Source organism: Calliphora vicina, chromosome 2 (assembly GCF_958450345.1).
Source record: "Calliphora vicina chromosome 2, idCalVici1.1, whole genome shotgun sequence".
Taxonomy (NCBI): domain Eukaryota; kingdom Metazoa; phylum Arthropoda; class Insecta; order Diptera; family Calliphoridae; genus Calliphora; species Calliphora vicina.
The window spans coordinates 140,065,366-140,090,568 of NC_088781.1; the positions used below are offsets into that span (position 1 = coordinate 140,065,366).

The 25,203-nt window shown below is 30.9% G+C and overlaps 1 protein-coding gene across 1 annotated transcript; it reads right to left on the bottom strand.

Annotated features, from left to right (window-relative positions):
* Positions 1 to 23,204, bottom strand: Shawl (Shaw-like). Its single transcript, XM_065500561.1, has 11 exons — positions 22,756 to 23,204; positions 7,556 to 7,705; positions 7,271 to 7,403; positions 7,020 to 7,199; positions 5,552 to 6,016; positions 5,191 to 5,487; positions 4,909 to 5,118; positions 1,640 to 1,841; positions 1,151 to 1,315; positions 763 to 867; positions 1 to 692 (listed from the first exon to the last, which is right to left on the bottom strand). The coding sequence occupies exons 1-11, from the start codon at positions 22,797 to 22,799 to the stop codon at positions 34 to 36; spliced, it is 2,610 nt and encodes an 869-aa protein (XP_065356633.1). The 5' UTR covers positions 22,800 to 23,204; the 3' UTR covers positions 1 to 33.
* Positions 23,205 to 25,203: the final 1,999 nt, after the last annotated feature.

Genomic DNA, 25,203 nt, shown 5'->3' on the forward strand with positions numbered 1-25,203 from the left:
TTATTTTATTTTTTAGTTTTTAACCATAATTAATTAATCTTCCCCAATTAAGTCCATTGAAAATGTAAATAAACTGTCTTCATTGCCATGGGCATTGTTCAGTTGATCTTCATGTAGAGCCGGTGTCGAGGCATTTGTTATAAATGCCAAATTATTTTCACTGTCCGTGTCATGATGGCTGGTTTCTTGATATGCATCGCACTCCTCACACTGATCACTGCCATCATCCAGCAGTGTTACCTTGGGCTGCAGACTCTGCAAATGATGATGTTGCTGTTGCAGCTGCTGCTGTTGTTGTTGATGATGGTAGTGATGCTGCTCCTGCTGCTGTAATTGGTCTATGTTAAGGGGCGGGTGATGTGTAGGCAGTGTTTGTGCTGGTGCAGCTGTAAATGAATTCTCTTTGCTAGAACATTTTGTTTCGTCAGTCAAATTTTCAGCATTAAGATTATTATAGTATTTGGCCTTGATTTCAGCTTCAGTTAGCATGTTATTTTCTGAGTTTGGCATTTGGGCATTTATAACACTTAGAGTAGGTGGCACATTTAGCATGGATCTGATATTAGAGCGATGACGCAGGCCATGATGCAATTGATGTAAATGCTGCTGCTGTTCGTAATTCTCCTTGTCATTGAGCGCAAGTTGGTTATCGAATTTAACCTGATCCATGGCATTAACTGAATCCTTTTGTTCTAAAATAGAAACCAAATAAATAGAAAATTACTTGTCAAATTTCAGTTGCTTAGTAAAGAAAATAATTACCTAAATTAGCCAATAGTTTGGGCTGCAATGGCATTAGAAAATCATTGCCGGTGGTGGCTGCTCGAGGCTGTAAACTTTGTACCGGGGGCACGCTTAAAAAGTCGGCTTTATAGAAAATATAATAAATAAAATTAATGTTAAATAAATATACAACTTAATTTAAATGGCTTAATTCTTATTCTTAGAAAATTTCGTTTCATTTTGCTACTTATAGTTTTAAATCAAAGCTTTTTAACTAATGGGATTATGGGTGAATTTTTGAACTAAGGACTACATTTTGGAAATCAAAGGAAACTTAAAAAGGGCTACGCAAAAATAAGAACATCCAATATTTAAGTAAAGTACACAGTTAGTTTTCTGTTTTCATTTATAGTTGGCAACTACTTACAGCTGATGACCGCAGGGCCCGTTCTCAAATTCAGAGGCGATGTCTGTATAGATGTTTCGGAAGGTCTAGTGATATTCCAACCTATGCCGGTCAGGGGTACTTGTGGTCGTTCTATAATACTAACACCATTAACATTTACACCATTCATGCTGTCTGTTTGTGTTTCTAACCATTGAAAATCCATGAAACAGAAAACACAATTAAATAAACAACGAAACGACAAACACATCTTTTGGCAAAAATCAAAAAATATACACGTTTTTTGTTTTTAAACAAAAATATAAAAAAATCAAACTTAAAAAAAAAGCTGTACAGCCTGCAACTACTAAATATATGTATAGATTTCATAATAATAATGAACATGAAAATGCATGAACTGGATGTACACAAGTATGTACGTGATGATGAACATTTACATACATACATATTTGCATCATTAATTATGTATTATCAACAACTAGTTGCAAAAAGTTATTATTTAAAATTTACCAATTTTTGCGGTGGCAAAGGGTTCCTTAAATAGCGGTGTATGATGTGAATGGGGCATGCCACCGGTCACCGAACCCTGGGTAAGAGAAGCATGTTTGAAGGCATGCGTTCTGCCCCGCGGATGAGGACCTGGTTCTCGTTTGCGTCGCGGCTGCTCTACGGGTAAAACTCGTCGTCGTTGTTTTGGCAGTTTTGAACGAGCCTGAAAGAAATAGAAAGAGATATAGTTAGTTTTATAGCAGCGAAATGCAATGAGCTCTCAAATGAGCTCTCTTGATTTTGTTTTTACATGTACGCAAGCACACACATTGTATAAAAACAGTCAGTCTCGCATGAGCATTGATAGAAGCAGGTTGTGTTACGCTTTTATGCATGTTTATTTCATTATTTCAGCTATTTGTTTTTGTTTTTGCCAGAGAATAATTCTCAACTCATACAACTACAATATCAAAAACTGTAGTGGTGTGAGTTTGCATTTCGCTGTTTTATAGTGATGTTTTTTTAAAATGCCAAAATGAATCATCTGTCTTTTGCTATTAAGGATTCTTTATACAATGTTTACTAATAACTACGATTTAAGATTAGAAATTTTAAGAAACTCGAATGTTTTTGAAAACAGATGAAACTATATGAAATATTATAGAACAGCGCATATTTTGTATTACTCAGTTCATAAAACACGGATTTTGAGTTATGACGTTGTTGCAGCAAATAGGCAATATGTTTACAAAAATTATCTCAAATACCTTTTTTGCTGTTTTTTATGTTTTTGTACATAAAATTCGTTGTTGTATTTTCAATTTAAAATGAAAATAGAAATTATTCGGTTAATCGAATAATTTTAAATTAACCGATTATTAACCGAATAAATCTAAACCTCGATTAATTATTTGCTCGATTAACCGATTAAACCAAAAACCCGATTAATTGAATACCCTAGTAGGTATAACCACATTAACATTAAAGCTGCTAAAAGCTCTAGAAATAGAACATTCTAGTTTTGTCCGTTAGAAAATAAAACTACTAGAAGATGGCACTGTGTATATAAATAGTAAGAGCGAGTTAGAGAGTAAGCCAGTTTATCATAGGCGCTGTTAGAGTTTACATCAAATTTATTACCAGTGTATTCTTGTATTAAAAAAGAGAGAGGCTATTTAAAATTGTGTAAATTTAAATAAATAAAGAGTTATTATAATTTTTAAACTACTGATCGCTTTTATTTGCAATTAAAAGACTACGGTTTATTTACGGGAAATCAACCATCGTTTTTAAAAGGTAAAAACGTTAATATATGTAGGTAGGAATAATTTTGTTCATAAGTTTTTTGGGACATTGGATAAAGTAATATAAATTTAAAAGGACTAAGGCTGTCGTCTGTTAGTTTAAATCAATCTTTCGAAGGTCCCATACAACTTATGTTTCATTTATATATCAGATAGACGTTAAAAATCCACACTATTTAATATCATAAGAATCATCCATAAATTATTGGAATAAAAACAAAATAATGCAATTGGTTTAGTTAAAAACAAACCAACTTCACCTTGTATATTCGCTGCCCTTCGAAAAAATAGACCCGGCTCGGTTGCTATTTAAAATTGGCCCACAAATGGCTGAGATATTTTTTATTTATATCTGGATTATTAAGTCATTAATATAGATAATATGGATATCTAATGATAGACTTTTAAAAAGACCTTGACAACGGCGTATACAAGTTCAGAGTAAATCGGACCTACAATGGGTCAAAATCGAGAAAAATATTTTTTAATCCGAATGTTGAAAATGTTTTTTTGTCATAAAATATTTTTCACTAATATAAAAAATTATACTGTTTAAAATTAAAAAAATATTTTGGCCATCAAATTTTTTCATTAATAAATTAGAAAAAAAATGTTTCACCCAAAAATATTTAAAATTTTTATGTTAAAGAATAATTTGGAGAATAAAATTTTCTGTTTTCGAGTTATATAGGCCTGTCACACATTTCGTTCGGAATGGTTTCAATTCCGTAGTTATTATTCCGATCGAGTTTGTTTCAGCTTTTTATACCCGTCACCTTCGTTAGAAGGGTACATATAAGTTTGTCATCCCGTTTGTAATTTCCTCAATATAATTTTCCGACCCTTTAAAGTATATATATTCTGGATCCTTATAGATAGCGTAGTCGATTAAGCCATGTCCGTATGTCTGTCTGTCTGTTGAAATCAACTTTCCTAAGCCCCCAAATAACTTACATACACGATTCATACATCAATATCTCTGGAATTCTCGGCTCTGATGCTATTTAAAACAGAGAAAATCGGTCCAAAAATCCGTGAGATATAAGGAAAAAACCTCAATTTTTGACCTATATCTGGATTACTAAGTCATTAATATAGACAATATGGATATCTAATGATAGATATTTCAAATACCATATTAAGTTGGACCTACAATGGGTCAAAATCGGAAAAATATTTTTGAAACCGAATTTTTTTTCACCAAATTTTTTTTTCGCTAAATATTAAAACAAAATTTTCGTTTTACTTTTTCTAAATAAACAAAATGTGGAATTAATTATACTTTCGATCAGAATGGAATTCTGTGCCAGGGGGGGATAATATGTTTTTCCAACTTCAATATACAGGCCTGTCACACATTTTATTTATTTTTAAAACTGAATTTTTGTTTATATAAATTTCTGTTAAATTTTAACTTGAAAATTAATTTATTCGAGTACTCAGCAATTATTGATGGAATTTTTATTCATTCGAATAAAAAAAATAATAAGGGTCTGAAAACAATAAAAAAAAATCACATTTATTTGTTGTTTTCAATATAAAATAAGAAAGAAAATGTTCGTTCGCATTTAGTGAGCCAAGCCCTAAGTATTCCTCGAATATTCGAACAATTTTTATTCGAATTCGAACATTTAAATTCTTTTCCAAATGGAAACCTTTCCTTAAAAAAAATCATAATTTTTGCATTCTCCTACAAAAGTTTAACTTAAATCACCCTGTATACAGTTTTGCAATTATCTACAACTTATGACATTTTAACCCAAATTAAATTAAATTTGTAATTAAAAAAAATAATGCTTCATATAACTTATTGTAACATGCATGTGACAAATGGCGCCACTAACTTAATAAACATGTCTACATTTGTACCAACTCTACTCTACACATGAGAATAATTGCAACATTTTCCCCAAGATAAATCGATTATTTTTTTTTTGTTATATTTAGTTTTCTCTCTACTTCATTCATTGTTCTTGTTTTGCTCACCTGGGTGTGTGAGTAGAACATGGAAAAGTTGCTAACAATTACAGGAACCGGAAGTGCTATTGTTAAGACGCCAGCCAATGCACACAAGGCTCCGACAAACATGCCAGGATATGTTTTAGGTGCCACATCGCCATAGCCCACAGTGGTCATTGTTACAATGGCCCACCAGAGACCCAATGGTATGCTTTTGAATTGATTTTCCGGGTTATCCTAAACAAATGAAACACAAACAAAATAAATAACATTTTTCAGATATTAAAGTTGAATTTTTTAAACAAGTACCTGCAGTTTTTCAGCATAATAGGCCAAACTGGCAAAGAAAACTATGCCCAGCACTAGGAAAAACACCAGCAGTGTAAGTTCTTTTGCAGAAGCCTTAAAGGTATGGATCAATATGCGCAGACCAGGCGAATGTCGGGTCAATTTAAATAAACGCATTATCCGTACAATGGAAAATGCCTCCCATAGTCCCGTATATTCACCCATCCTTTGCATAACGTCTGTATAAAAACTTAGGGTGGCCACAAAATCAATGATATTCACCGGCGACTTGACAAATTGCCACAAATTGGGGGAAACCTAAAAAAATATTATATTATATTATAAAAAATTATAATCCAAGGATTTTACCGATTATACTCACTATAAAGCGTACGATGACCTCAAAGAAAAACCACACATTACACACCAGCTCTACATAAAAGAAGGCCTCATGCGGCTGGCCAAATGACTGATGCCAACCATGAGCATGACGGGCATCTTCCGACTGCCGTCTGGTACGTTCATTTCGCCGCGATTTCTCCAAACTGAAAGTGGCTATGGGCGTGGCCAAAGCTGAACTATAATTACCACCCAGGGGACTGGTGTAATTGATGACCTTAAACAGGGGCTGTAGTAAAGGTACGTCACTACTACTGCCATTGAACTCAGGACTCGAGGACGCATTTAAAGTGGGCGGCATGTTTTGATGTTGAGGTATGATTGGTAAATTTGTTAATGTTGGCTGACTATTGGTGGGTGTAAAGTCTACACGAAAACCCGGATGGGTTTTTAGGCAGAAAGATATCACAGAAACGAATATGAAAAACACGGACATGCTGGCAACGATCTGTTTATAAAAAAGAACAAAATAAACAAATTTTGAAATTTAAAGGAGAAGCTGATCCACTCTTTGTAAAACGATAGTTTTACAAAAAAAAACGGGGTAATAAATCTGTGTATTCTAAGCCATTTAACCATTTTTGTGCCCAAAACTATAAGGAAACACTGAACAAGATGAAAATCGGTATACGGGGCTTTTCAAGGTTTCTGATTTCGAATCTGAGGTAGAATTTTTCAAATTCAAAATGGCAGATTCAATATGGCGGCGTAAAATTTAAAATGTCTTCTGATTTGCATGAAAATCGGTAGATGGGAGTATTCAAGATTGCTAATTTCGAATCTGGGGTAAAATTTTTCAAATTCAAAATGGCGGATCCAATTTTTTTTTTTTTTTGGCGGCTTAAATTTTAAAATTTCTTCTGATTTACATGAAAATTGGTATACAGGTGTATTCAAGATTGCTAATTTCGAATCTGGGGTAAAATTTTTCAAATTCAAAATGGTGGATTCAATATGGCGGCGTAAATTTTAAAATGTCTTCTGATTTGCATGAAAATCGGTAGACGGGAGTATTCAAGATTGCTTATTTCGAATCTGAGGTAAAATTTTTCAAATTCAAAATGGCGGCGTAAATTTTAAAATGTCTTCTGATTTACATGAAAATCGGTAGACGGGAGTATTCAAGATTTCTAATTTCGAATCTGGGGTAAAATTTTTCAAATTCAAAATGGTGGATCCAATATGGCGGCGTAAATTTTAAAATATCTTCTGATTTGCATGAAAATCGGTAGACGGGAGTATTCAAGATTGCTAATTTCGAATCTGGGGTAAAATTTAATTTATAAAATATAGAGCGTAAAAATACACACAATTCATTCAGTTTCTTGATGTTGTTGTGGATATTTTATTTTTTACCCAAAAGAGCACACAAATTAAATGCCTCTTTTTGCCTACCAATGGTCTAAAAGATACAGATTTATTACCACCTCACTGTGCTTCAGTAAATTTACCTTAGCTCCCGTTGAACTTGAGGGCTCATCAAATAGAGCCCATATTTTTGGTTTTAAACGCTGCCAACAATTTAATTGTCCCTTATTTATGGAATCTTCAAAACCAAATAATCTCGCCACTTGCTCCTCGGAAGGTTTTTCATTATCAATATCTAATTTATCCAAAATTGCTAAGGTATTCTGAAATCAGTATTAAAATTCAAACATTAAAACATACAATTTATTATTTTTATGGTTTTATTTAAACAAACCTGCGTATCTCTGTGTATACTATAGGTGGACCAACAACATGGCTCCACTTGATTCGAATCTAAACCCCAAAATTCTAATTCTTCTTCGAATAGCGGACCACAAACATCGGTAGGATAGTGAAGCTTACCAGTTCTAAAAAAAAATGATTTTAATTAATAATAAAAATATATATTTTTAATCATCTCAATGTCTGGTTTACGTTTAATGTAACCATGTGAAAATTTTAAAATATCGTTACAATTAAAAATAACCAGACATTGAGAAAATGGGACTTTAAGAAATACCTATAATAGTTTAGAATTTGTGTAAAAACTCCAGGATGTCGATCAAAGAAATATTCATTGAGCACTGGATCGTAGTTGGCTAAGGCCTCAGTTAAACGTGACAATCTTGTGGCGGGTATTTTCTTAAGTGTAGCTTTATATGTTTCATATCTGTAAAGAAATTTAATAAAAAAAATATAAACATTATTTTTCAGTGTTTTTGTTTGAAAATTATTGTTTATTTTAAAAATTTAATGTCTAGTCACATCACAACCATTATAATTTACCTAAAATTTTAAGATATTAACACATCTATCTATCATCTATTTTACTGTTTGTTTTTAAATCTTTCCCCAACATTCCCAAATGTCAAGCCCTCAATTCTTTCCATGCCATTTATTTAGCCAAAAAGTTTACTTTAAAAAGCCATAAAATCGAGACAATATACAATTTACTTTATTTTCTATTTATGTATGTATGTATGAATGTATGTATTTATTTTCATGTTTATGAAAGTTGTTTATTTTACAATTTGTTGTTTGATTTATAATAAATATTTTTTCTAAAAAAAAAAATCGGAAATTTTAGTTTTATGGACAAAAAAATTGTTTAGTATGTGGGCATATAAACACATCCAGATGTATCCAAAAAAATGTACTCATATATTGAAACATTTAAAAATATGGACACTGAAACACATTTGTTATATTGTTGTACAATGTGGGGTAAAATTGAGACGTTATAAATCTTGACCGACCATGGATTTGTCTCATGTGGACAACTTTTATGTTCAATTCAAAAAGACCGTGATTTTAAGAAAATTATGAACATCGATACGTTTTCTCACACAGAAGAGCATGAACAAATTTGTGCATGTACATTGTACAATGGATAATCTACAATCAGTGTTAAAGACATTTAACATAAAAATGTCATGACATTTTAGAGCTGGGCTTCGTAAGGTACGTAAAATACGAACTTTTCTCTGACTCGCAAACCTAACACTATCTTCTCATATAGTGAGAAACCATTCAGAGAATTGACTTAAGAGTCTCTGGTGACTGTTTAGCCTTTGATCTTTGAACATATTCACAGATTTCTCATGTATTTGGTCATGTCTATAGAAAAAATCGAAAATTTTGAACTCAAATGTTTTATTTCAAAAATCAAGATTTTTTCTAAAAATTAAATTTTTACTATAAAAATTCAAAATTTTTTGTAAAAATATTAGAAATTCAAAATACAGTTTTTTTTATTAAAATGTTTGATTTTCACTAAAAATCCAGATTTTCACTAGAAATTATAATTTTTGAAAAAATCTTAATTTTTAGTTATAAGTGAGATTTTCACTACAAACCCCGATTTTCACTATAAATACAGTTTTTTATTACAATTCCTGATTTCACTAAAAATCCAGATTTTACTAAAAATCCCATTTTTACAAAATATTCAATTTCTATTGAAAATATACATGACTTCAAAATGCGCGATTTTTCAAATTTTAAGCTTTTATTTTTAAACATTTGCAGAATATAAATTTACTCAAAATATTGGCCATTGTATTGCCATTGACCTTTTCCGAGCTAAAATACTTCAAAATAAAAATTTTGAATATTTTTAGGTAAAGAAACATTTTTTTTTTTTTAAAAATTGTTTCAATTTTTAAAATTTTTTTTTTAAATTTAAAAAAAAAAATTAATATTTAGCGAAAAAACCACTTTTGGTGAAAAAAAATTCGGGTTAAAAAATTTAGGAAAAAAAATTTCGAATTGTTTTTTCAAAATTTTATTTTAAAATTTTTCAATTTTTTTTTTTTAATTTTAAAATTTTTTTTTATTTTTTTTTAATATTTAGCGAAAAAAACAACTTTGGTGAAAAAATATTTTTTCCGATCTTGACCCATTGTAGGTCCAACTTACTATATATGTCGTTACAAAGGTCTTTGAAATATTTATCGTTAGATATCCATATTGTCTATATTAATGACTTAATAATCCAGATATAGGACAGAACCGAAAGAATTCCGGAGATATTGATGTATGATTCATGTACATATGTAAGTTATTTGGGGGCTTTGGAAAGTTGATTTCAACAGACAGACAGACGGACATGGCTTAATCGACTCCGCTATCTATAAGGATCCAGAATATATATACATTATAGGGTCGGAAAATAATATTGTGGAAATTACAAACGGAATGACAACCTTCTCACGAAGGTGAAGGGTATAATTACATTTGCCTGTCTTAGGAATTTCGTTATTAAATAAAGGCAAAAAGTTATCAACCCATTACACCCATACAATTTCTTTCGATCTAAATGGGTTCCAAATTTTATTGCGATATCACAAGGAAAAGGAAAAGGAGATAATTTTCTAGCATCTGGATAATTTGTAACGAGCGTCACGTAACGTGCGTCACAAAATGTTCTCGGCTTTTTATGAAAACGGCAAATGTTTTTTCATGCAAATAAGTTATGTTAGAATTCTCTTTCATTGCTTTATTATGCCAAATTCGCTAAAATTACATACGAATAAATACTTCAACTTTTAATGTTACTTCCACTTTTTGTAACGTGCGTCACAAAATTTTGCTATCAATTATTTCGCAAGAAATGGCAATTAAAAGGAAATGTCTTATGCCATTTGGAATTGCACTTAAATCTCACTATAGCGTATAGTATACGTTGGAAGTATCTTATTTGAAAAACCAAAAAATTTTCATATTTAAATATGAAAACGTGTACGAATGAAACGCAGGATTTGCCCATAGGCTAATGCTATTCTGAAAATTTATCGGAGAAATCTGTTTTTATGTTAATTTTCAAGTTTTCAATATTACTAAATATTTGTGCAACATGCTTTTATATCTATTTATCTACCCCTCAGGAGACTCACAAACTTTGGTTTTTTTAAATGTTTACAGTTGGCTACCGAATCGAAACGGTTACGAAGGGTAAAATTCATTTATGAAAAACGGTATTTGAGTTTATTTCGGTAACGGTATTCTAAAGATGACGAAAATAATGACCTGAATAACTTCGGCATTTCTCACTAAACTAAATTATGAAAAACAATATTTTGTATTTTCATTATTTAAAATTATTTACAGAATAACGGCAACGGTATTTTCTATTGTTTCTATAACGGTATTTTACCGGCAATGGTAATTGTAGGTATTTAAAACCCTATTATTCTTAAAATCAATTTTAACCTAATAAAGTTGTTTGCTTTAAAAAAAACAGTTTTGATACACACTGTACGTGTTTCCATTTAATGTTTCACATACTTATAATAAACACAAAAATTATATTATTTTTATTTTCTCTTTTGCACTTTACTTTGAAAGAAATTACACAAGTTTATAGATAAAATTAAATCATATAATGATATTTCTTTGCTTTTAAAACATTTGATTCATAATATGCAATGCAATGCATACGAGTACTTAAGTGTTTTGCAAAAAGAGAATTCTCGTTTCTTGGAAAAGCGGCAAGAAGAATTTTATAGGTTTTAATTAACACAAGTAGTCATCATTTAGAAATTAAGGAAAAGCAAACAATTTATATTTGAATTATTTCTGCTTAAAGATTACAAAACGTTTGATATTTCATTTCCTGCAAACAAAAATTAGAGCATTAAAAGCAAACAAATCTATAAATACTTCAAACATTTATTAATTACAACATATCAAGCCCTGACAATGAAAATATCTTAACCAACAATATATTAGATTTTTTTTTTAATGCAAATTTCAGAGATCTACCAAGTACTGTTACCATTTGATAGCAAAAACTATTTTAGAAAGCTTAGTCTGCAAATTTTGTTAATATACACTTAAGATATTTTTGCAGTTATGGCTCCCTATATATATACAAAATAAAATTTCCTTGTTTCAAACTTTTTCTATTTCATATTCTCTTTAAAAAGTCATTTATAACGCCTATGTTACCAAACAAGTTAAACGAAAGTTAAGCTGTCTTAAACTTCTTGCTGTAATTAAAGCTTAACTATGCTATTGTTTGACAAAGTTTAATTTAACATTGAAAAACTGCCTTTCAATTTTAATTTGCAGTTCTTTTTCTGCCTGTTTAATTACTTCTGAAAACAAACATGCTGAATTTGTAAGTTTCAAATAAAGTTTTATTTAAAACACCAAAAAAACTTTATTTGATTTTTGTATAATTTTTTGTGTACTTCTTTATTGCCCTGTATTTTTGTATTTGTATCTATTATCTCAGCTACATATGTAGACTCTATGAAAAACAACGAATGCATGCATATCACACATTTCACAAGCAAAAATAAATTTTATTTTTAAAAATATCCAAAAACTAAAAAAAAAATTGGCGTAAAAAGCAAAAATAAATTTACAATTTCCTCTTAATAAAATCTGATTTCCATATGTAAGTCATAGAGGCTATAAATCGATTTTATAATTAAAATTTCTGCAGTCGCATTTGAATGTCACGCCTGGCCTAACTATTTAATACCCCTTCCTTAATAAATAGAAAAAAAATATTTTAAAAGAAACTAAAGAAAAGTACACTCATAATAAATAATAAATAATGCAAATCATGTTTGTTGCCATGAGAAGAACAACGTGAAGCAGGAAAAACATTTCATTATTTTCTCCTACTAATTTGACGATTAACAAAAAAAAAATGAAGGAAAAAGAAACAATTTTGAAAAATTGTTAAACTGTGATTCTGTTAAGAGTTGTTTTCTAATGTTGTCAAAGACCAAACACACTCGTTCAAAAACTCATGCATATTAATGTATTTAATACACACACATACACACACACACTATCAGCCCACTTACTTACACATATGCAAACATACACACACTTACAACATGTTGTTAAATTCATACCCCCAGTACTCACTCTCATACATAAGTATCCAAAGGTTATACAATGGCGTATGGCTTCTGCCTTAGACCAAAAACACAGGGGGAGCTCTACCCCAGTTAAAGATTTAATGTGTATTTTATGCTCCCCTAGCTTGAATTCTTTTAGATACTTCAAAAAGCCAGCAACAATAAAAACCCGCTATATTTCGCCAAGTAATTGAAGTAAGAGCAAAAGTAGGAGTATTTAATCTTTGTTACACCCTGTTAATTAAGCCTATGGGATGTACTTGCTGTAGATGCTGCATATCTGTACATTATATATTTATAATATATAGTTATACTTCGTTTCCTGCGTTTATAAAATGTTTAAAAGCATTTATACTTAAATTCATCTCAAAAATACATAATCATTTATGTATGTATACACACACACCTACTTTACTGTGTGCACACACTTATCAACAGCTTTTTGTTCATTTCCATGTCATTCATTTTATGTTTCTTTATTGTTCCTAAAGTCTTTATGCATGGCGATGTCTACGTTTGTACATGTTAATATTCATACAATTGTTTTCGCAGAAAAGAGGACTAATTTATCAGTAACTCATCGTAGTCGTATCCATAGTGTAGTCCAAAGCCTAGTCATAGTCTAGTCATAGTCTAGTCATAGTCTAGTCATAGTCTAGTCATAGTCTAGTCATAGTCTAGTCATAGTCTAGTCATAGTCTAGTCATAGTCTAGTCTAGTCATAGTCTAGTCATAGTCTAGTCATAGTCTAGTCATAGTCTAGTCATAGTCTAGTCATAGTCTAGTCATAGTCTAGTCATAGTCTAGTCATAGTCTAGTCATAGTCTAGTCATAGTCTAGTCATAGTCTAGTCATAGTCTAGTCATAGTCTAGTCATAGTCTAGTCATAGTCTAGTCATAGTCTAGTCATAGTCTAGTCATAGTCTAGTCATAGTCTAGTCATAGTCTAGTCATAGTCTAGTCATAGTCTAGTCATAGTCTAGTCATAGTCTAGTCATAGTCTAGTCATAGTCTAGTCATAGTCTAGTCATAGTCTAGTCATAGTCTAGTCATAGTCTAGTCATAGTCTAGTCATAGTCTAGTCATAGTCTAGTCATAGTCTAGTCATAGTCTAGTCATAGTCTAGTCATAGTCTAGTCATAGTCTAGTCATAGTCTAGTCATAGTCTAGTCATAGTCTAGTCATAGTCTAGTCATAGTCTAGTCATAGTCTAGTCATAGTCTAGTCATAGTCTAGTCATAGTCTAGTCATAGTCTAGTCATAGTCTAGTCATAGTCTAGTCATAGTCTAGTCATAGTCTAGTCATAGTCTAGTCATAGTCTAGTCATAGTCTAGTCATAGTCTAGTCATAGTCTAGTCATAGTCTAGTCATAGTCTAGTCATAGTCTAGTCATAGTCTAGTCATAGTCTAGTCATAGTCTAGTCATAGTCTAGTCATAGTCTAGTCATAGTCTAGTCATAGTCTAGTCATAGTCTAGTCATAGTCTAGTCATAGTCTAGTCATAGTCTAGTCATAGTCTAGTCATAGTCTAGTCATAGTCTAGTCATAGTCTAGTCATAGTCTAGTCATAGTCTAGTCATAGTCTAGTCATAGTCTAGTCATAGTCTAGTCATAGTCTAGTCATAGTCTAGTCATAGTCTAGTCATAGTCTAGTCATAGTCTAGTCATAGTCTAGTCATAGTCTAGTCATAGTCTAGTCATAGTCTAGTCATAGTCTAGTCATAGTCTAGTCATAGTCTAGTCATAGTCTAGTCATAGTCTAGTCATAGTCTAGTCATAGTCTAGTCATAGTCTAGTCATAGTCTAGTCATAGTCTAGTCATAGTCTAGTCATAGTCTAGTCATAGTCTAGTCATAGTCTAGTCATAGTCTAGTCATAGTCTAGTCATAGTCTAGTCATAGTCTAGTCATAGTCTAGTCATAGTCTAGTCATAGTCTAGTCATAGTCTAGTCATAGTCTAGTCATAGTCTAGTCATAGTCTAGTCATAGTCTAGTCATAGTCTAGTCATAGTCTAGTCATAGTCTAGTCATAGTCTAGTCATAGTCTAGTCATAGTCTAGTCATAGTCTAGTCATAGTCTAGTCATAGTCTAGTCATAGTCTAGTCATAGTCTAGTCATAGTCTAGTCATAGTCTAGTCATAGTCTAGTCATAGTCTAGTCATAGTCTAGTCATAGTCTAGTCATAGTCTAGTCATAGTCTAGTCATAGTCTAGTCATAGTCTAGTCATAGTCTAGTCATAGTCTAGTCATAGTCTAGTCATAGTCTAGTCATAGTCTAGTCATAGTCTAGTCATAGTCTAGTCATAGTCTAGTCATAGTCTAGTCATAGTCTAGTCATAGTCTAGTCATAGTCTAGTCATAGTCTAGTCATAGTCTAGTCATAGTCTAGTCATAGTCTAGTCATAGTCTAGTCATAGTCTAGTCATAGTCTAGTCATAGTCTAGTCATAGTCTAGTCATAGTCTAGTCATAGTCTAGTCATAGTCTAGTCATAGTCTAGTCATAGTCTAGTCATAGTCTAGTCATAGTCTAGTCATAGTCTAGTCATAGTCTAGTCATAGTCTAGTCATAGTCTAGTCATAGTCTAGTCATAGTCTAGTCATAGTCTAGTCATAGTCTAGTCATAGTCTAGTCATAGTCTAGTCATAGTCTAGTCATAGTCTAGTCATAGTCTAGTCATAGTCTAGTCATAGTCTAGTCATAGTCTAGTCATAGTCTAGTCATAGTCTAGTCATAGTCTAGTCATAGTCTAGTCATAGTCTAGTCATAGTCTAGTCATAGTCTAGTCATAGTCTAGTCATAGTCTAGTCATAGTCTAGTCATAGTCTAGTCATAGTCTAGTCATAGTCTAGTCATAGTCTAGTCATAGTCTAGTCATAGTCTAGTCATAGTCTAGTCATAGTCTAGTCATAGTCTAGTCATAGTCTAGTCATAGTCTAGTCATAGTCTAGTCATAGTCTAGTCATAGTCTAGTCATAGTCTAGTCATAGTCTAGTCATAGTCTAGTCATAGTCTAGTCATAGTCTAGTCATAGTCTAGTCATAGTCTAGTCATAGTCTAGTCATAGTCTAGTCATAGTCTAGTCATAGTCTAGTCATAGTCTAGTCATAGTCTAGTCATAGTCTAGTCATAGTCTAGTCATAGTCTAGTCATAGTCTAGTCATAGTCTAGTCATAGTCTAGTCATAGTCTAGTCATAGTCTAGTCATAGTCTAGTCATAGTCTAGTCATAGTCTAGTCATAGTCTAGTCATAGTCTAGTCATAGTCTAGTCATAGTCTAGTCATAGTCTAGTCATAGTCTAGTCATAGTCTAGTCATAGTCTAGTCATAGTCTAGTCATAGTCTAGTCATAGTCTAGTCATAGTCTAGTCATAGTCTAGTCATAGTCTAGTCATAGTCTAGTCATAGTCTAGTCATAGTCTAGTCATAGTCTAGTCATAGTCTAGTCATAGTCTAGTCATAGTCTAGTCATAGTCTAGTCATAGTCTAGTCATAGTCTAGTCATAGTCTAGTCATAGTCTAGTCATAGTCTAGTCATAGTCTAGTCATAGTCTAGTCATAGTCTAGTCATAGTCTAGTCATAGTCTAGTCATAGTCTAGTCATAGTCTAGTCATAGTCTAGTCATAGTCTAGTCATAGTCTAGTCATAGTCTAGTCATAGTCTAGTCATAGTCTAGTCATAGTCTAGTCATAGTCTAGTCATAGTCTAGTCATAGTCTAGTCATAGTCTAGTCATAGTCTAGTCATAGTCTAGTCATAGTCTAGTCATAGTCTAGTCATAGTCTAGTCATAGTCTAGTCATAGTCTAGTCATAGTCTAGTCATAGTCTAGTCATAGTCTAGTCATAGTCTAGTCATAGTCTAGTCATAGTCTAGTCATAGTCTAGTCATAGTCTAGTCATAGTCTAGTCATAGTCTAGTCATAGTCTAGTCATAGTCTAGTCATAGTCTAGTCATAGTCTAGTCATAGTCTAGTCATAGTCTAGTCATAGTCTAGTCATAGTCTAGTCATAGTCTAGTCATAGTCTAGTCATAGTCTAGTCATAGTCTAGTCATAGTCTAGTCATAGTCTAGTCATAGTCTAGTCATAGTCTAGTCATAGTCTAGTCATAGTCTAGTCATAGTCTAGTCATAGTCTAGTCATAGTCTAGTCATAGTCTGGTCATAGTCTAGTCATAGTCTAGTCATAGTCTAGTCATAGTCTAGTCATAGTCTGGTCATAGTCTAGTCATAGTCTAGTCATAGTCTAGTCATAGTCTAGTCATAGTCTAGTCATAGTCTAGTCATAGTCTAGTCATAGTCTAGTCATAGTCTAGTCATAGTCTAGTCATAGTCTAGTCATAGTCTAGTCATAGTCTAGTCATAGTCTAGTCATAGTCTAGTCATAGTCTAGTCATAGTCTAGTCATAGTCTAGTCATAGTCTAGTCATAGTCTAGTCATAGTCTAGTGATAGTCTAGTCATTTAGAATTACTTAACATTCAATGAATTCTCAATGTACCCATGTAAATGTATATAAACATATCGCGATGTGAACGAGAGTATAAAATGATGTTTTGAATATTCATACGTACGGCACTCAGGGTACGTGTAGTGTAGTAAGTCAGCTTAAAGTGAGTGAAATGCAAACTTTTTAATAATTTCCAAGTGTATGTTTATTTGCAGTAGCATGATAGTATGAGAGTTTGTGTAAGAGTATATTAGTGTGCATTGTATTTGCAAGTACATTTGTATTGTATTTTTTTGGTCTAGTTTTATTTCGTATAAGCCTGCCTGCCTAAACGAAAGAAAGCATCAGCAAGAGCAACAACTACTTGCACTACAAAAGTAAAAACACTTGAATAAATCCTTTATTTTGTACAAGTAAGTCCTAAAGCTACAAAAGGAGCAGACACAGTTGGGTTTTCTTAGTTTGCTACAGGCTATTAACTCAGAGTCAATATTTGCCTAGAGTTTTCATAGTTGTTGTGTTGTGTCTTGTCTTATTTTTTTTTTGCGTCAACTATTTGTTCTTTTTTTTATTATTTTATGAATGATGATGATGATGAATATTTTATGGGTTTGTGTGAATTTTATTTCAGTTACAGACATCACATCATAATCGTCAGCAGCCTAGAATGTAAAGATGAACTGTGAAGATGACAGTTTTTGAGGTTTGGTTACCGCAAAATATGAAAAAAACAAACAAGAATTAACTGATTGTTTTTTATTAAAAGGGAAAAAGAAATGAAATAAAATAAAATGGGGTATTTAAGTTTTATTTTCATGTCATAGTTTTTTTTTATTAGCTGTGGTAGATAGATAATATGTATGTAAGCAGAAGTTGTACGACTTGAAGAATTTGTTTTCTTGTTTTTAATTAAAGTTCATTTAACTTGCTGTGTAAACTGGTAAATGTACCGCTAAACAAGGGATATTAGCTGGAACTATATTAGGAATGCCTCAACTTTGACCCGGATGGGGTCAATTTCGGCTTACTTTTTAAATTTGTCATATCTGCACAGAATTTTTTGAAAACTTAGCTCCTTCTCTATCTTTATTCAGATTTCGGCTAAATGCGACCTCAACTCTATTTATATTCCTCGTATCAATTCCGATTTGATTATGAACTAAAAAGTCAAATATTTCCTTTTAAAAACATCATATCGAATAGTGGATATATTGTTTCACTTTCTAACATTATCAACTTTATTATTTTCTCTTAAATGAGGTTAACAGTTATTTAACCATCTAATTATCCATGACATTTTGATTAATTTAAAAAAAACATACATACATATGAGTTAAATGTGCAATCTAGCGAATATCCTTGAAAGCCAATTGAATCACATAAAAAAGCAAATAAAACTAGTTGACATTAGCATTATTTGCTTGGTAAACATTTTATGTTAATAATAAATTAAAATAAAATGATATTAAGTTTAAATAAATACAACAAGGCCGCTTGCCACAATTTATTAAAGTCGGCAATAGACTTTTTAGTTACTTATTAAATCGTTCTTTTAAGAAATTCTGTTCTACAAGGTTTTACTTAAATAGAAACATTCTGGAAATTATGTTTAGATACAAGAAACCCTTTAACGATTTAAAATCAACAGTGTGTCATAAAATCTTAGACATTGACGAATGCAAAATACGAGTAAATGTTAAAATTTAAATTATTCTAAATGCATAAATGCTATTACATTTACTTTTAAATATTGCAAATCAGTTCATCTGTAAAACTGTTTAAACATTGACTTGACACATTTCAACAAAGTACAACGGCATATTCTATAGAAAAGTGGTTTAAATAAATGTCAATAATTGTCGACCTTGTTTTATTTTATTAAGTTTTTGTGTTAAATTTCTATTTAGGAACTAATAAAAACAGTGACAGCTTGATAGTTTGAATAATTGACACATCAGCAAATGACAAACAATTTGAATGGAAACATGTTTGAACAAAAACTTTTTAGGAGAATATGTTACAGAAAAAAAATTATTTTAAAGGTTACTTAGTCAGTTCTTCATGTGGGAGTTACTTTGATCTTGGTTACTAGTTATTATTTTAGTGATATTTAAGTTATCTTTCAAGATCGCTGGTACAATTTCCTCCATAAGTGATATAATTTGCTTAATATGGCGTTTTTCATTCAAAGAAACTACTCAAATGGTTTTAAAAACTTCATGTTGTCACAAGACATAAGAGAAAAAACAAGAGTGCTATATTTATATGATTGCGGTAACCATAATATGTTAAAGTTACGATTCATATAATTGTTGCAATCATATATATGATTGTAGTAAATAAGGATATGTTTTTGACAACCATTTTTATTTTGTTCTCGGCTTAAGGTTATCATATTGGCTGTATCCCTAAAAGTGCGTAATTTTTTTTTCAAATTTTTAACTTTTATTATACCCTACACCACCATAGTAGGGAGGGTATAATGCGTTTGTGCAGATGTTTGTAACTCCCAAAAATGTTGGTCTAACACCCAACTTAAAGTATACCGATCGACTTATAATCACTTTCTGAGTCGATTAAACGATGTCCGTCCGTCCGTCCGTCCGTCTGGCTGGATGTTCATGTAAACCTTGTCCGCAGAGTACAGGTCGCAATTTTGAAGATATTTCGATCAAATTTGGTACATTTTATTTGTTCGGCCCAAGGACCAAACCTATTGAAACTGGATGAAATCGGTTCATTATTTCACCTAGCCCCCATGCAAATTTCCTTCCGAAATTGGACTTTATCGGTCATAAATGTTTAATTCATACACGTATCTCCACAAATTCCGCTCCAAATAAGTTTTATATATACAAAATTCATGTCACCAAATTTTGTTACGATCGGTCCATAATTAGTCATAGCTCCCATATAGACCCGCTTCCGAAAATCACTTTAACGTGCATAAATCGCTTAAAAATGTTGGTATACACACAAAATTCAACATAGTTAACTTTAATATAGACATAAATCACACGACATAATTTCATGGTGATCGGTCCATAACTGATCATAGCTCCCATATAAGGCCCACTTCCGAAAATCACTCAAAAATATAAATTATTGAAATTTCAAAAGAAACTCCTTTTTGCTCATTTACTTGGTGTAGGGTATTAGATGGTCGGGCTTGACTGACCATACTTTCTTACTTGTTTTATTTGGCATCGACTTATTCCCAACTTTCTGGCTACATATGGATTCCGAGACAAAAGAACTACTCATTTTTTTAGGCCAAGCACGAATCAAGCCAATTTCGGATACTCTGTTCCAAAAAGAAGCGTATCCCAGACAGAGCCTTCTGCTACAATCGAAACAAATAGTAGTCGGACTGGGCAGGTGAGGCAAAACTTAACCACTTCATTCTAAATACTTTTTAACAGGTATTGCAACATGTGGCCTAACGTTACGGATTCATGTCTGTCGGCATATTTGGCTTCAATCGAATCAGTTGCGATCGGTACTGGTTCCGTGTGATGGTCTGGTCAGATTTCAGCAGCTCATAATAGATAGGACCCTTTTGCTCCCACCAAATAGAGAGCATTACCTTAGCGCCATGGATATTTGGCTTTGGTGTCGATTCGGCTGGTTGGCGATCATTTTCCAACGCAAAAATTATAGCGTTCAAGCATCATGTCGGACATACAAAATCGTCTTTCAAGGTCTCACGGCTTCAATTCGTATGATACCCAATTTCCCTGCTTTCGGATGAATCCAGGTGTTCACAAACGTTTTAGAATTGCTGCTTGAGTAGCTCCCAATGATTTTGCAATCTCTTGTTGAGCCTGAGCGATCTTTGTCTTCCGTGTCATCATCACCACTTCTGAACTGTGCTGTGCTTCAGCGTCACTTTTTTTAAATTAAAAAAGTAAAGCAAAACTTCCCGCATATGACGCTTTGTTGGCACAAATTCGACATTTTCGAAGCAAAAAAACTTGATTGTTTACACTATAATGTTCAATAACTAAGTGAATAAATGAAAGACATGTACCCTTCAAAATGACATATAAGTTATTAAAAACAAAAACTACATTCAAAAGATACGCCAGCTATTGTAAAAATTTTACTAACAGTTTTCTACCAAATCAAAAAAACTTATCATTAATATTAAATAAAATTCACATCGATTTTTTAAAATTTATTTACAAATTGAAATAAACATATTTATTGGAATTGGTCTGCTATTGAATTGTTAACCAGCCACTCAAAACACAAACTGGTTAGCAGATTTTGTAATAATAGTAAAATTTTCGGTACCAAAAACTTCTACTAAAATTAATTTTTTAAAAATTTGTTTCTCTTTTATTTATTAAATTTAAAAAATGTGTTTTATTCAAAGAAAAAAAATATAAAAATAAAAAATGATGCGAATTTTTCATTTCTAATACGACTGCCAAAGAATAAACTTTTTACTAAAGAACTTTAAAAAACATTGACTTAAATTTTTAATGATTTAAATTTTATTTATATCCGAGATGGTCAACTTTGACAGCTTAGAATTCACCCTGTGTTGCAATAAAATAATCACAATTTAGATTTTCTGATTACTTAGATCGTCATGTATAATTTTTACTTACAATTTTTTCAAGTTTATTTTTTAGTTTCAAAAGGTTATTAATTAATTATTAACTTTTTTAAGAAATTACCATTTTTTAAGTTCCTGTTTATAGGGTACGTATACTTAATATTAACTTTTATCCTGCAAATAAATATTATTCATACGTATTGTGGTTCTAATACAATTTGTATTATTTTCCATTAAAGAATTTAAAGAGGGATGAAAACAGAAAAAATTAAGTTATTATTCCTAATTTGTATTTATAGCACATCGCAACATCGAAGAAAAACCCTACTTATTATACAAAATTCATACCCATACATTATTAGATGATCCCTAAAGACTCATAAAATTCATTTCATTTCGTTATGTGTATTTTTTTTATTTATTTATTTTGTTATTATTGTATTTATTTGAATTTAACATCATATTGGAAATTAAACAAGTACAAGGAGAGGAAGGAGTCTGTTATTCATACTAAAATACTTATGTACATGGTATTGTAATAACAATTTCGCTTGGTATTTAATGTTATCAACAAAATTTAATAAATCATAAACTAAAGTACGTCTATAAACTATAAACAAGATTGTTTAAAAACAAACACATATGTACATGACTATACATATATGTATATGGGTGTATACTGTGAGTTTGGATATAGAAGTTTGTAAACATTAAGTTAAACTCAACAGGCGTATTATTTACATCTTAAATACATACTAACATACATACATATATGGTAGACATATGTACATTAGGGTGTCTTTTATTTCGAAATTTTTGGAATTTCGAAGCGCTCAATTAAACTCCGTCGCAAAAAAAAAAATGGATGTACCGATTGAAATATTTACACTTTTGACAAAATTTGTTCCGAGATATGTATGTTTTTACAATTTTATTTACTAATTGAAATGAAATCTTATATACCCTTCACCAAAACAAAATTTACAATTTTTTTTTTATTAGTGAAAAAATGTGAAGGCGTTAAAATTTGTAAAAATTTCTTTTTTGATTATTGTTAATTTTAAAAAAAAAAAAAAGGTTTTTTGAAAATTTTAGATTTGAGTAATAATTATATTTAAACATCTTAATTTTAATATTTTTCAACCGATATTTTTAACCGATTTTCTTCAAATTTTCAGCATTTGATAGAGAGACTTAAAAATTAAGAAAAACACAATATAAGGGCCCACCCTAATATAGATACGAATATGAATATTTGTTGTATAAGTATAAAAGGCGTGTGTGTTTTTGATTATAAGTGTTTGCTTGGGTATTTGTTTGTTTACTCACCTTATACCACCAACATTTAGTATTATACGATTTTCGCCATCCATTTTGCTGCTGCTTTAGTTGTTGTATAGGTATTTGTTGTTGTTAGCTGTTTCTGTTTGTGCTGCTGCTGCTGTGGTTCTTGTTGCTGCTGATGATGTTGATGTACAAACGGAATTCTACAATATATCATTCCCATAGAAGACCAAGAAAGCTTTAAGCCTTCAAGAGTTTATTTGGCAGGATAAATAATATTCTTCTTTCTTTTTTTCTTTTGGATTTTGTTCTTTTTTTGTAATTTTATTTTATCTTTCGTTTTCGGTGTGTGTTTTTAGTGTTTTTACTACTAGAACTGTTTGGATATTAGGCTGCTAATAATGATGATATGGTTATATTCTCATATACATATACACAGTTTGGTTTGTTATCTATGGTTGTGTAAAAAAAATATGTTCAGATGTCTAGTGATGTGCTAACATAAACACATGTATGGCCTTGTGTGTTCACAAATTAAGAATCTTATGTATAAATTAAGGTTTTACAGACATGTGTATATATATAATTATATGTATACACACACATCAATCTACATGCATATATATGTATGTATCTACAAAATATAAGGATTTTTCTTCTCTTTTTTTACTCTTTTTAACCATCATATTTATTATTTATTCAATAGTATTTGTCAACATTATTTAAAGCCAAGTTTAGTTGCCTTGCTAAATGATTTAATTGCACTTAAGTTTCCCGCAATGAATGACATTAATTAGTTAAACATTCAAACGTACACATCCATTGATAATGTAATAAATAATACCAACAATAACACCAGCATTCTATCTCTTATATAAATTTACACACAAAGATACAAATGCTTGTAGTGTTGGTAACCAACCATAATAGATGATAGCAATTTTATATTCTATCTTCTTAATAAGCTCGTAGACGAAGCAAATAAATACAACAACAACAAAAACACCAAGGAAAAAACACGTTTTTAATAATGGAAGGACTTTTAATTTGTTACTCTTACTACTCGTTAGCACTCTTACATACACACACACACCAACAACACACACACTATTAGCATCATTCTCTTTACGAAAATGCTTTTAGTCAAGTCAAAATATATAAACACTCAAAATACCAAAGAAAAAGAAAACAAAAACACAAAATACAAGAAACAACGACAACAAAATAATTTCGTTATTCACTTATTCTTCAACAACTAAGTAATTTACAGTGGAGTCGATCGGAAAAAATGGCAATAAATAAGAATATCGAGGACCTATATTCAAAAACCCAACTTTTCAGGAAAGCCAATCTGTTTGTTCATGTATTACTTAAGTTATTAAAATTCATTATTCCACAATATTTATTTAAAGCAACTACTGAATCTCACATATAATTGGAAATTATTCCAAACAAATATTTGAAAATTAATTATTTGAAAAGATAGAAAGGTTTTGCATTCAGAAAATTTAATTGTGTAAGATAGAGAAATAACTAAAATGTAAATAAAAAACCAAAATAAAACATGCTTGATGAGAGCTGTTTTTCTCGTGAAAATCAAAGATAGAGGGTAGAGTTGTCAAACCGGTTTTCGAATTATTCCAATTTTCCGGTTTTTTTAGACCGGTTTTTACAAAAGAACAGTTTTCGAGTTATTCGACAAACCGGTTTTTTTGTCTCGAATTATTTGACAAAATCATATATTTTTATAAAATTTATTTTAAGATTTTATGCGATTACTTTTAACAATTTTAATACAACAAGTAAGAGAGCTATATTCTTATATACCCTTCACCAAATTATACTTAAAACTATTATTTTTTTTTTAAATATTTTTATTTAAACAAAATTATTTTTTTTTTAAATTGTTTTTAAAATTTTTTTTTTCCAAATTGTTTTTTAATTTTTTTTAAAAAAAGTTTTTTTCAATTTTTTTTTTAATTTTTAAAAACAAATTTTGGGAAAAATAATTTATTACAAAAAAATTCAAAAAAATATTTTTCCCGATTTTGACCCATTGTAGCTCCATCTTACTATAGCCTTATATACATCGTTGCAATGGACTTTGAAATATCTATCATTAGATATCCATATTGTCTATATTAATAACTTAGTAATCCAGATATACATAGATCAAAAATAAAAACAAATTTTTCCTTTGTGGGCCGATTTTGTCGATTTTAAATAGCAACCGAGCCGGAAGATTTCCCGATATATTGATGTATGAATCATGTATGTAAGTTATTTGGGGGCAACGGAAAGTTGAATTTAACATACAGATAGACAGACGGACATGGCTATATCGACTTGGCTATCTATAACGATCCACAATATATGTACTTTGTGGGGTCGCAAATGAAAAATCTAGAAATTACAAACGGAATGACAAACTTATTATACCCTTGCCACTCATGGCGAAGGGTATAAAAATAATTTAATACACCTCAATTCTTA

Coding starts and splice junctions, on each gene's coding strand:
- Shawl (XM_065500561.1), bottom strand. CDS start 22,799: ATGGATGGCGAAAATCGTATAATACTAAATGTTGGTGGTATAAG. Junction 5,488..5,551: donor AGGTCATCGTACGCTTTATA/GTGAGTATAATC, acceptor ATATTTTTTTAG/GTTTCCCCCAATTTGTGGCA. Junction 693..762: donor CAAACTATTGGCTAATTTAG/GTAATTATTTTC, acceptor TTTCTATTTTAG/AACAAAAGGATTCAGTTAAT.